The sequence below is a fragment of the Trematomus bernacchii genome, unplaced genomic scaffold (assembly GCF_902827165.1).
Source record: "Trematomus bernacchii unplaced genomic scaffold, fTreBer1.1, whole genome shotgun sequence".
In the NCBI taxonomy this organism is placed as follows: Eukaryota; Metazoa; Chordata; class Actinopteri; order Perciformes; family Nototheniidae; genus Trematomus; species Trematomus bernacchii.
The window spans coordinates 14477746-14491987 of NW_022987705.1; the positions used below are offsets into that span (position 1 = coordinate 14477746).

At 34.6% G+C, this 14242-nt stretch overlaps 1 protein-coding gene across 1 annotated transcript in view; it reads right to left on the reverse strand.

The window, feature by feature from the left end:
* Nucleotides 1–7798: 7798 nt before the first annotated feature.
* The window catches only part of LOC117490391 (hexokinase-2-like), a 28778-nt gene continuing 22334 nt past the window's right edge, over nucleotides 7799–14242 (reverse strand). The window contains exons 9-12 of the mRNA XM_034140118.1: nucleotides 13140–13323; nucleotides 12348–12503; nucleotides 11541–11774; nucleotides 7799–8334 (exon numbers count right to left, since the gene is read on the reverse strand). Coding sequence (XP_033996009.1) covers nucleotides 8145–8334; nucleotides 11541–11774; nucleotides 12348–12503; nucleotides 13140–13323 — 764 coding nt within the window. The 3' untranslated portion in view covers nucleotides 7799–8144. The remainder of the gene's footprint in view (nucleotides 8335–11540; nucleotides 11775–12347; nucleotides 12504–13139; nucleotides 13324–14242) is intronic.

The window sequence follows — 14242 nt, forward strand, 5'->3', positions numbered from 1 at the left end:
TCTTTAGCTTCAGTGTTGTGACGTACTTCCGCGTGACGCGGCACGTGGAGGCGGGGCTCAGATACAAAATATAATTAGAGAGATAATGTGGAGCTGTGTTGGGGTTTCATTTAATATTATGTTTTTATCAACAGACAGACACCTTGATGCTTTTTTATTCATTTTTATGGATGTAATGGAGTAAAATTAGAAGTGGCATACCATGTTTTAATATTTGTATGAGTTATCTAAATTTGACCTATCTGCATTGCTCTAAAAAATACCTGAACAATCCTTTGACCACTGTTTGATGCCTGGTATTCATTTTCCCATCAGTGATATTTTTATTTTAAATATAGCTTATGTTGTTCTAAAAGCCATTTCAATTTAATTTGAGCAATTGTTTGTATATTGATTTGGTGTTTTTACATTATATAAATAAATGAAAAAATTTGGCTTTTAACTGAACTTTATTTTATTCTTATGTTATTCCTTTGAATTATTTTTATTTATTTGTAAAGTATTTTTATTTATTTTCATTTCATTTATTCTTATTTATTATTCCTGTTTTATTCAGTCCTGCATTAGTATTTAGGGTTCTTTTTAATAACAAAGCTTTACATGTTTTTTACCTGGGAAGAGGGAGATAGTATTGTTTTTATTTATTTTCTGATAATTGTCTATGTGTTTGGTTTGTGAAGCACTTTCAGTTACCTATGTGTATTGCTACATATATAAATAAAGTTTGATTCAATTTGAAATGTAAATATTGCAGTATTGGCTTCCACAGGGTCGTGGTAAACAATACAAGAAGCAGAACATGGAAAAAGTTAACTTTAATTTAAACATTTTATTATGAAGCATACTTGTAATTACACTACACAACTTCTTAGTGCTTGAATACAATTTTAATATATGCACATTTACAGTTAAAACAACACATTTTTTGGTTTTCACAAAGAAGGTCCCACAGTGTCTTCTTTTAAATAATAAAATATCCACATTTAGGAAGCTGGAACCAGAAGATGAGTTTTTGGTTTAAAGCTTCACTGCAGGACTATTACAAATAAATGAACATTGTATTCAAGCCCTGACCTCGCCAAACAAGTTTTAACAATGCTGATTAAGCTTATTTCCGCAAGTGAAAGCTCTCAGCATGTATTCTGTGTTTACGAGAGTTGTGTTTCTGGCATTGCACAACACTTCCTTATTGAATTATTTTTGCTAGATTTAAAGAAAGTTAACCCCAAAATAAAAAGGGAATTGATAATGGCTGCAGATTTTTAAATGAATATTTTTAACATGCTAGCTGCTCACAGTTTAAAGCACACAATTGGATTTTGATTGACAAAATGAACCTTGGGAGTTATAGTTAATATGATGTTATATAATGGGCAATTAATGGATTATTTGATTTATTCTTTTGCATTTTTTTATTTACATTTTTTTTAAACTATATACATACTGTACATACATTTTTTTTAAATATTTTTTTTTGTTTTTATTTATAATTTTTTTTACAACAGGTTTCTTTCACCACTTCCAGTCAGCACATCATGGGTTAAAAAATACTGTAGCAGAGACACATCCGCCTGTAATGACAGCATCCAAACACTGGGTCTAAAAATATTTTCACAGCTGCCATATTCACAGTCATTGTTAAACACTAATAACATACATCGTGTATAAGGTATACCCCTAGAATTAACATTTAAATCAGGCTATTATACCGGGTAGAAATATAGAGCCTAACTATTCAGTAACATTAGAAATCCCACCTATAACCGTCAAAAAATAGGCTTAAAAACATCAAGATATCAGGCTGTAATGTCTGCAAATTGTATCGCTGGAGGAGTTTAGATCCTTTACTGAAGTAAAAGTACCAAAACCACTCTAATAACACTCAATCACAAGTAAAAGCACTAAATGCTAATATTTCTAAAGTAAAAGTAGGTAATTGTACTATGAAAACAAATACAAATACTCATTATAGAGATTACCCCCTGCAATATTTACAGTATAAACTATATTATTAATAAATTAATAATAAATCAGATTATTGTGATTTAAAATATGAATATCACATGCCCTTATGAATTGAATGGAAGCTTATATGGACATTATTGTAGTGACAGGTATATGAACAAACCTTAACGCATTATAAATTAGGCTAAAATAAACATCAATATATTTTTTTTAAACTACACTTTCACTCTGGTATTGTATTTTGATTTTGGGAGAAGCTCAAGTCATCATATGCAGTAAAATGACAATCTGGATTATTGTATATGTCATTAAATACTGTGTACACGTCAATTATTCATCACTCTGAAATGCTGCAAGCTCAAGAATGAGTGCTTTTTTATACTTTAGTACTTTTTATTGCTTTTTGATGCATATGTAATGCATGCACAATCCAACTCCATATTTTAAGATCTTTCTACTGCTGTTAAAGGTTTGCTTACAACAGTGCTCTTTGTAAGCAAAGGGAGTAAAACAGCTCTCAGTTTTTCAATATCTTAGTTTAGCCTCTGTTTTTTTCATGTATTCACGCTTCGTTATCATCACTACTGTCTTTATTTCTAAACTGTAATAGAATTCATTACAAATGACTCACCCAAATTATGTTAATCTTAATTTATCCCTGAGGGGAAATTCAGTTTCGTGACAGTTCCTCCATTTTAAAATAAAAATAAAAATAAAGGAAATAAGAATAGTCATATAAAAATAGGAAGTCATAGTTAAAATGTGCAAAAAATAGATAAAATAAAATAGAATAAAACGTTTTATATATACATGAAATGTTGAAGTAAAAAAAAAAGTCCATATTGTACTGAATATGTTCACTAAGATAAATGTAGTGCAGCAAAAATATTGACTGTGACACATTATTATGTGGCAGCTAATAAAGGTGGAGATCACATCATAACTTAATTTATTATTTGTGTCAATAATAGGAATCAGCAAAGTATCTTTATTTGTATTTATTTTTTTAATGTAGAAACAACTCAAGTCAAGTAAAAGCAGTGTTTGAAGAAGTAATCAGATTTACTTAAATAAAAGTACAAATACTATGGTCTTAACATACTCCACTACAAGTAAAAACCCTGAATAAAAAATTCTACTGAAGAGTAATAGCATCAAAATGTACTTAAAGTACAACAATTAAAAGTACTCATTCTGCACACAGGCATATTTCAAAAATAATATAAAGTACAGAAGAATTATTAGCTAAATGTACTTCAAGTAATACAAGTAAAAGTACTCATTATGCAGAATGGATATTTTCACAGTATTACATGGTTGCATTTATGTTTAAATGATTCCTGTGTTTATTCATGTGAGAGCATTTTAGTTTTGTCTAAGATATATGTCAACCAACATTTAGATTGACATGAAATACTGTATAGATTAGTACTGCATTATACCATATCAGCATATCATGTGTTTGTATATCTACTAGGGAACTTTTAGTGGAGTAAAAAGTATGATATTCGTGTTATTAAATAGAAATACTAGAATACTAAGGCTTCCCTGCCATGTTTTCTGTGTATTTACCTATTTACTTGTTCTTCCTGTCTGCCTAGTGAGTTTCCTCCCTCTTGTTTTTCTGAGGTTTCTTAAGGGTTAAACATTTGGGATTCATTCTGCTCCACACAACACAGCAGAAAACGTAGCTATACATTAAAAAAATATGTAGGCCTATCTACGATCTGTGTACACACGCATTCTGTAATATATAGGTTTTTCTGGTGCCAATATTAAAACCTGAGGTGAAATGTGAGCTTCAGCTGAGGTTATAACAGCTAGCTCGGCTCATTTTGTGGAGAAACGTGATCACACACACAGGACTCATGTATCCTGGTGTGAGCAGATATAAACTGCAGTGACTGGATATGGCCAGCAGGGGGAGGAAGCACGTGTCTGCTTGAACCCATGAGGCTGCAGCAGGACCTGCATGCAGGCGCAGGCCTCACATTAAACCCCCACTTCAGGGCTAATGAAAATCAGCTGTAATTACTATAATCTCATTTACTTCCTGCTCTACTTTGTTTCACATATTACATGTGTCTGTATTGTGTTTTATCTCAGGGTTATTGTGTCTTTAGTAAACAATGCAATCAGATTACCTTTATTCGTCCCACAAGGAGGGGGGCGGGATTAACCTGGTTACAGCAAAAGCAAAAAGCAAAAAAAAAAGCAAAATATTAATTTAGAGGAATTCATAAAATATTAAAGACAAAAATAGAAATTACGCAAATTAGAATCTACAACAATATACATCCAGGTGGACAACAAATAGCACCAGTAACACTATTTTAAATAAGTAAATGTACCATGTATAAAGTAAGCTAGCGATAGCAGCCAGGTGATAGTAAAAGTGGAAGTATATATTGCACAGTTATTTACAGATGTATTACAGTTGAATGTCAACCAAGAGATAGCAGCCAGTAGAAATAATAATATTAAAGCAGTAAATATGCATACATTGGACATGATTAATATTGCACAATAGAGGTGTTATAGTCTAGTAGTAGTTTATAGTTTTTTTTTTTAAAGAAGGTTTGAATGACTCTTCTTATTAAATATCTGATATTTTTACATGTATGAGTGTTTAACTGTGCAATATTTGTTTTTGCAAAAAAGGAATGAACATAGACCAGGGAACAATGTTTTTTTCTGTTTAAGGTCCCTTTTACTTACATTTTTGCATAAGAACAAGCACCAAAGCATGTTGCATAAAATAAAATTCTCAGATAAATTACAAATATCTTGAATGTAGGTACAGTGCTTGAATATCTGTATTTATTTTTACACCATGCATGAAATTATATACAAATTGGCAGTAAACATTTGTATTATAGATCACAATGATCGTGTCGACCCATCGTTATAACGTCCTCTCTTAAACACTGCATTACTCGTTTTGCATGCATTAATAAATATACATATATGCTATGCATGTATACCACAGCTGTGAGTTTACTGCAGTGTGCAGCGAGCAGCTGGATCCCCCCGCCTGCAGGAGGAGGCTGCAGCTCCTCTCTGTCCTCTGCATGTCAGAGAGCTGCAGTGAGGATCTCTGCAGAGAGGCTTACTGACACCTTCCATATTATCAACAGTCAACGTTTGATAAAAATAACGCTGCCATTTTTGGTTTACACAAATAAAAATGGACTTGCTTGGACAGATTGTATTACATATTAGTGATAAATACATTATTTAACCCTTAACTGGTTTCTGTATCCTTGGGGATAGAGTCTTTTGGGCTGTGGCCATGTGTAAAATGGGTGTAATATGGGTCTAATAATAATAGTGTAATATATGTGAAATAACAGTGTAACATGGTTGTAAGATGGGTATAATGGGTGAAATACAGGTGTAATCATGGTGTGACATGAGTGTAATAGGGGTGTGTTAATGTGTAATAAGGGTGTATAAATGTGTAATAGGGGTGTATTCATGTGTTATATGGGTGTATTAGGAGCATAATAACAGTGTAATTATAGTGTAATGTGGGTATAATATCGGTGTAATGGGTGTAAAGTAGAAAATAGCAATCAATATATTTTCCAAAATATGTATGTGTGCCCATTTAAGGGTTCAGCCTCATTAATTAAATATCTTTGCTCTTGGTATTAAATATGTCAGTTTCATGTGGGATTCGTATATATTTATATGTGTTAAGTCACATGTATACAGTGTAGGGAAGAAACTAAGTACTTTTAATCAAGTTCAATTTTGAAGTACATGTACTTTACTTTGCAGACATTGAGAGGTGAGTGTTGTGGAAAGAGATCTGATGCCACCTAAGAAAAGACTGCTGTTCTGAATCACAACACAAAATGCCCTACAGAAAACTGCATATTTTGTATACTTCTGGTTCATTCTCCCTGTGAACGTCACCATATTGTGGACCTTGGGTTGGTTAAATGATGATGATTGCATGTCTGTTTTTACTAAACTACAACCACAAGACTGAATATTGAAAATGATTTGAAAGTGAACTCAGCTGCAGTTCCCATAACAGCCACCAGGAGGCAGCAGCCAAAACACAGCGAGTTACTATGTAAAGGATCTGGTCATTAAGTTTTCTTTGCATGCATTTAGACTCTTTTTGTCGAATTACACTTGATTGTATTAATAAAATATATATACAAAATATTTTTTAAATCAAAGTTCTTCATTAAATTGATACAAAAATCATGCAAAAATATAGAAATCCATAGAACAATAACGTTTTATTCAGCATAGTCTTGGTATAAGGAATATTCAAACAATTAAATTACATGGTCTTACATTTAGTAATGAAATGAACCACCCAATAAATAGGAAATTTGCTGGTTTCTTCCTTGTGGCTTCATTGTACTTTATGTACTCACCTCCTACCTCAAAGACCGCACCTACAGGGTAACTTGGAGAGGGTCCGAGTCCGACTCTTGTCAATTATCTACAGGGGTCCCTCAGGGCTCTGTCCTCGGTCCCCTCCTCTTCTCTCTGTACACAAACTCGCTCGGACCTGTCATTAGCCCGCATGGTTTTTCATACCACTGCTACGCTGACAACACTCAATTAATTTTGTCCTTTCCCCGCTCAGAGACCCAGGTCATCGCACGCATCTCTGCTTGTCTAGCAGACATCTCTCAGTGGATGTCTGCTCACCACCTCAAACTCAACCTTGACAAGACTGAACTGCTTTTTCTTCCGCAAAAAGATTGTCCCACTCTTGACCTAACAATCAACATCGGCACCTCTGTTGTTTCCCCGACGTGTGACGTGTGACCCTAAATAACAAACTGTCCTTCACTGCAAACATCGCTGCAACAACCCGCTGCTGCAGATACACTCTTTACAACATCAGGAGGATACGTCCCCTCCTGACCCAGAAAGCGACGTAGCTTCTGGTCCAGGCTCTCGTCATCTCACACCTAGACTACTGCAACTCCCTCCTGGCTGGTCTACCTGCATGTGCCATCCGACCTCTGCAGCTCATCCAGAATGCAGCAGCTCGTCTGGTCTTCAACCTTCCTACATTTTCCCACACCTCACCGCTCCTCCGCTCACTTCACTGGCTTCCAGTAACTGCTAGAATCTACTTCAAGACACTGGTACTAGCGTACCATGCTGTGAATGGATCTGGCCCTTCCTACATCCAGGACATGGGTAAACCATACACCCCAGCACGTGCACTCCGCTCTGCATCAGCCAAACGGCTCGCTGCACCCGCACTGCGAGGGGGACCCAAGTTCCCATCAGCAAAAACACGTCGGTTTGCTATCCTGGCTCCAAAATGGTGGAATGAGCTCCCCATTGACATCAGGACAGCAGAAAGCGTGCACATCTTCCGGCGCAGACTAAAAACTCATCTCTTTCGACTCCACTTCGAGCAATAAAATGGAAAAAAAAAAAAAGCACTTATATACTAACAAAGGACTTATATACTAATAAAGGACTGGCTTATCTAAAGCTAGTTGAATAGCACTTGAAATGGTGTGGCTCTATGAAACCTAATGTACTTAATTATATGATTCTGGTTTCTTCAAGTTTGTATCTTCTTGGTCAAATGCACTTATTGTAAGTCGCTTTGGATAAAAGCGTCAGCTAAATGATGTAATGTAATGTACAATAAGACTCTAGGATAAAGATATTAACCAGAACACCATCTCAAATCTGTGAAACCAGACATTCATCAGTTCTTCTATTCTTCTATTTACTGTATTGTGTTAGGATCTACATCATTTCTTATAACATAAACTAAAAACACCAATTTTATACATTTCCATGCGTTTGTCTGACTACAGAAATAACTCGTACCACCTTGTGAAAAGTGTCCCTTTATTTCCCATTTGAAACAAAAACAGCAGCAACATTTTAAACATTCAAACAGAAATATTTAAAAAAGACTAAAACATATGCTTGCTAAACAGGTTCAAGTAATTCTTTGGTCTGACTTTCTTATCTGTATTTGTTTGCACTGGATTTGTTTAAGGATAACTAATAATTTAACACGCAGTTTAACACGCAGTTCATTGAGAGTGCAAAAGAGAGTGTTTGTGTTGTGGAAGACAAAAATGTTCTTATAACATTAATAACAAACTTAGCTGCATGACAACACTGCAAGCTTCCAACACTAATACAGTGTTGTTGTGCATCCTGAGTTCTCTTTAATTATCCTCCTCCTCTTCCTCATCGTCTCCGTCACTGTCCTCCAACAGGCGGGACTGGAGAGCCAGCCGTTGAGCCACCGCTGTCACCATGGCAGAGCCCTTCCCACTGCCGTCCTCCGACACCAGGAAGGAGATGTCACACTGGGGGGCGAGGCGGCGCACCGTGGCCTGGAGCTCATTGCTGAAACTACAGCAGCAAATTAGAAAACATTTGTCAAGCAGAATATATATCTTGGTTACATTCCACATATTTATGTATTATTATAAGCATTAGATACATGAGGATACAGCATTGAGTTTGTTATGCTATTTTACTCATAATGGTAATAGTAAGATAATGTACATTTGCTATGGTGTAGATCAGTGGTTCTCAACTGGTTAGGCCTCGGGACCCACTTTTTACTTGGTCAATACATCGCGACCCAACATTTTGAAGCACTCAAATCTATTCAACAAAAAATCGTGCTGTAATATATACGCTTTTCAGAATACAATATTAATAAAAGTGAAGTACAGTGCATATATCCCTTCACAGAACTAAAGTATGCTTTTAAACAAGGTTTAATGAGATGATGGAATCAAAGCTGAACTATATAAAAAGGCACACATGCTGAAAACCCAACCCCAGCAGGGGGGTCTGGGGGGATTCTCCCCCAGGAGATTTTTAGAAATACTAACATAAACTACGCATTCTGGTACACTCTGAGAAGAAAATAAATAAATCTATTACTACCTGACATATTAATAATATTTTATGGCATTGTTTGTGTTTCACTTAGTTCTGACATCTTGCTGCGAGAAGAGGAGATAGTCTGTGTGATTTACTTTAAATTGTGGGTAAGGGTAGATAGCTCCCATTGTTCTGTGACCTGTCAATCATCAAACCGGGGGTCATATTTCATTATGTGTTCATTTTTATCTGAAGTTGTACCCATAAAGAATAGTTCTACCTCAGTTATTCTCCGTGGGGACTTCCGCCAACAATCTTGATTCTGATTGGCCAGAAGACTCGAAAAAACATCAGCAGAGATGTTTTATTGAGAAGATGATCACTACGTGACAGAAGTTTTCAAAACCATTTATGGTCTCCGGTACTTCCAGTCCAACGCCTACTGAATGCACAGCGTTAGAAAATCGGTCCTTCAAAATAAAAGTTTGCATTTTTTCCCAAAAAAAAAAAAAAGAAAATTGCAATTTTTTTTTCAACTTTTTTTTCTTCACTCACACATCCGCGACCCACTTGAAACGGGTCCGCGACCCACTTTTGGGTCGCGACCCACCAGTTGAGAACCACTGGTGTAGATAGTCCAAAATATAGCCAAATAAAAACCTGATTCTTTTTCAAATAGGTTAAAAGATCTGGGCTTAAAATGTTAATACAACCAGTAAAAAGTCTAATTTTCCTGTTGCGAGAACTGACTAAATTGGACATTTTGTATATTATAAAGTGAACTTCTCCTGCTTAACTTGCACTTGAGTCTTACAACATTCTCTTCCACGATTGTATTTCTACTCAGTTTCTTCTTGCGCTATTTATATTGTGCTTTTTATTGTTTTATGTCCTATATATATATATATATTTATGCTGTATTGTTGGAGGAGCCATAACTACACTGTAGCTTTGCACATTACAATAAAGCCTTTAAACGTGGAACAAATATGCAGTATTTGTTCAACTCTATCATATACTATAACATGATGTTTGAAAATAAAAATCTATCTAACATGATTTACTTATTTCTGCCTTGTCACTATTTGTTTTTCTATTTCTTCTTGCACTATTTTGGAAAGTAACTAAGTACATTTACTGGAGTAATTTACTTAAGTACACATCTGAAGTACTTGTATTTTCATTTTATACTACTTTATACGACTAATCAACTACATTTTGGAAGCCAATTTGGTACTTTTAACCCACAACAGGTTTACAGGTTTATTTACTTATTACTTAAAACTTTTAAAATATGATTATTTGGTATATAAATGAAACCATCCAAACATTATATTTAAGTAACTAAAACCATGAAAAGGAATATTAATTAAGAAGATATTCAAAAATATTTCACAGTTCCAGTTTTTTAAATGTGAAGATTTGTTGCTTTTGCTTCCAAACATTTTAAAAATATTTATATATCTGATCTGATAATTTTTTCCACTACTGTTGTTTTATTGTTGGAGGAGCCTGGGACTTTTAAAATAAACTACACCCTATCTTCTGTGCTTATGACATAAAACCTTTAAATCTGTGAAACTTTTGAAGAGATCTTGTTGTTAATCAAATAAAGGGAAATAAAACTGCAGGAACGAGAAGTGACGAGACGTTTAAACTGTGAGAGAGTTTCATACGTGTTCTTTTCTCAACATGCAGTTCCTTATCACAATGACAGGAAGTGTGTTATGGGTCAACACCTCTTGCCTGTTCACACACACACAGACATATCATTTAATGTCCACAAAATGTAGAGAAAACAATCAAGACGTCCTCTTCTCTAGAAACCCAAAATACAAAACAAATATTTGTTTTAACCTTGATATTGATAACTGTGTAAATGTTCAGGCTTTACTTTACACGTCTACATTTTCAACAATGCTTGTTTTAGAGTGAAGATTAACATGATCATTTTAAGATGGATGGCCCTTTTAGCAGAGATAACTCTTAAAATCGATCAAAAATGTCTCATATTTAGTCAAAACAAATCCACTTACAACACAAACTGTTGTATCTCATGTTACTTTAGAATTAATAACATATCCATGGTTAAATATATCTTCATGGTTTATGATTCTCAAACTCGCAATACCTGCAAAAAATGATTAACAACACTATAAAATGTAGATGGGTGCAGATAAAATGTATTTTAAGTGTTAATTGATTACGTTTTCAACACCGGTAAGTCCTATAAAGAATCAAACAAGGTATTATGTGTCTTTGAACTTTTAATATTTGTGAACTGTTTGTATCATTGCTGTTCTGAATGTTAAACCATAAAAACGTTCTTTCGAAAAGTGCTGTATGAGTTAAGTTTATTATAACGAATAAAAAATAGAGGTGTTAAAGTAAAGCTTAGACTACAACTGTTTACATTTGAACTTTTAAAAGATTTGTATTGTTAGTATTGTCTATTTAATTCTGTTTACTTTGCTATTCAGAGAAGAAAAGAAAAACAGATATTTCTACATGAACTGTTTTGTAATATTTGCTAACTTGTATTGAAAAAAATACAAGCAACAAATCACTAATTCAACTAATTCAACTAATTCATTTGCACTTATTGTAAGTCGCTTTGGACAAAAGCGTCAGCTAAATGATATGTAATGTAATGTGATGTATTGTAAACATTTACACATTTAATTGTCATGGTGTCTGTATATTTTTCTCAATGTGCTTCCTACTTGGGGTGTTTCCTGTAGACTGTCCCGTCAACCCCCACTGTGGTCTTCAGATGGTCAAGCCTGCGGTTGCCCCGGATACGGTTGGCAAGGGTTGCCAAGGCAGCGGCGCAGAGACGGGCGGAGCGCGAGGAGATGGCGTCACAGACCAGACGCACCACGCGGGAGTCCACCAAATCCCATTTCAATCCCAGTTTAGTCAAAATCTTCTGCGTGTTTTCCAGACCGTGTTCCTTCCTGAAGCGCGGACACCGACAGGAAGTGAAGACACACAGATGTTAGGGTTGAAAATGCTGTTTATAGTGTAAAATGTCCAAAAATGTATGGAAAATGTCTATAATAGCCTGTTTTGAATAGCATGGTTCTTTTGTAAAGTAGGTCAAGAAAACCTGCACTTTTTTACTGCATTACATGTATTTATCATGCTTAGTTACCTTGCAGGATAAGATAATAATCATTCATAAATACAATTAAAATTACAAATTAAAACACAGAATAAAAATGTGTGTTGTGTTTATATGTTGATACATTATAACAGATTAAGTTGCCCAGCAGATTAAAATACAGTATAATGTCTATAATAGCTCGTCTTAAAATAAGAACTGTTTTTTTTCAAATAGGTAAAGAGATCTGGGCTTAACAATATTATTAAGACCAATACAAATAGAAAAAGTTACATTTTCTTTAAAAGAGGACATAACTGGAAATGTTTTAAGTACCAGTGCCAAAGGTTTGCGACTCCAGACCGCAGTATCAAAATAAAAGACCAGTAAAATGATTGAAAACTTGAATGTTGAATGGGACACTCACTCCTCAATCTCAGAGATGAACTTGGTCTCGAATGTTTCCGGGGTCAGCAGCACCTCCGATGTTTGTCCGTTAAACAGCAGCTTCTCCTCCGTCAGCCGGACCAGCAGCAGCCGCACGATTTCTCCCAGATACATGCCGCTGATCATCTTCTCAAAGCTACAGGACGAAACAGGCCCAGAAAGGGGTCAGAAATATCTGCCAGTAATCAGAAAATAGGGGAGAATCCTAAAGAATCTGTGTTTTTAACTGTTTGTTTTGGATGAACAACAAAAAAAATGTGCGCATTTCGTTCCCATTTCTTTAAAAAACAAAACATTTTGAAACCATACTTATGGTTAAAGGTCCCCAATTGTGGATGTGTGGAAACATGAAATATGGAGTGATACCATTTCACAAGTCAATATATACAGAAAAACGGAACTGAAATGTGTATCTAGGTGTTTGTACACACATGAAACCAACCAATCATCTGTGTGCAACAATGTTTATAATTAATAATCTTTATAAATTCTCTTGATTGATTGATTAATTATTTAGAGCTCTTTACATGCTAAAATTAATAAAATAACAACCTTAAAACTTTAAATATATAAAACTCACCAATAATTACAAAGTAAAAGCAGTTCTGAAGAGGTGAGTTTTGATTGAAAGATATTTCAAATTTAGAGAAAAGCAGCACATTTTCTCGTGTGAAGATGGAAGCAGACAATATTTGGCATCTATTATTGAAAAATAATGGTAGATGTATTATTGAAATGGTTTGTGAATTTCCCACATGACCGCTGTACGTACGTGTGGACCCCGGGGTTGATAGACATCTTGTCCACCTTCACGTCGAACTCGGTCTGGATGTCGTTCAGCGAGCCGTCGTCCCCGAAGCCCCCCCACTCCGTGTTGATGCACATCCGCCCGGCCTCACCCTCCACTCGCTTCACGTTCTTCATCTCCTCCATGTAGCAGGCGTTGGTTCCCGTACCTGTCGGAAATGCTTTGTTGTAAATAAATGCAACTACAAGAGGATATTGAACATTCAAGTAATGAGCAAAGAATAAAATGACTGGTGTTCTTGTATGCCAGATTAGCTGCAGGGACAGATGGACAATAATATAAAATAATCTAATATAAAATAATCTAATATAAAATAATTTAATCAAATATAATATAATATAATGTAAGATATGTAATGTATGTAATACAATATAAAATAATATAATATATAACCTAATGTAATATAAAATATTATCTTATAATATAATAATAACATAAACAGTATAATATAATACAATATAATGTAATATATAATGTAATATACTATTAAATAATGTAATCAAATATAATATAAGGTAATATAAAATGTATTGTAATATAAAATAATATATAATGTTATATATATGTATATATATGTAAATATTATCATATAATATAATAATAAAAATATACAGTATAATATAATATAATTTAATGTAACATAAAATAAGGTTATATAATTTATGAGACAGACATTTATTTTCCTCCTTTACTTTGTTGATTGTTATGTTATCATATTCATGTCTTTATTATTTTGTACTCCAGGTAACAACCATTTATTTACTGTTTCCATGGTGATAATTGTATTAGCATCCAAGTCAGGATCACAACAGCCTGCAGCTCAGGCAACACACACACACACACACACACACACACACACACACACACACACACACACACACACACACACACACACACACACACACACACACACACACACACACACACACACACACACACACACACACACACACACACACACAACACACACACACACACACACACACACACACACACACACACACACACACACACACACACACACACACACACACACACACACACACACACACACACACACACACACA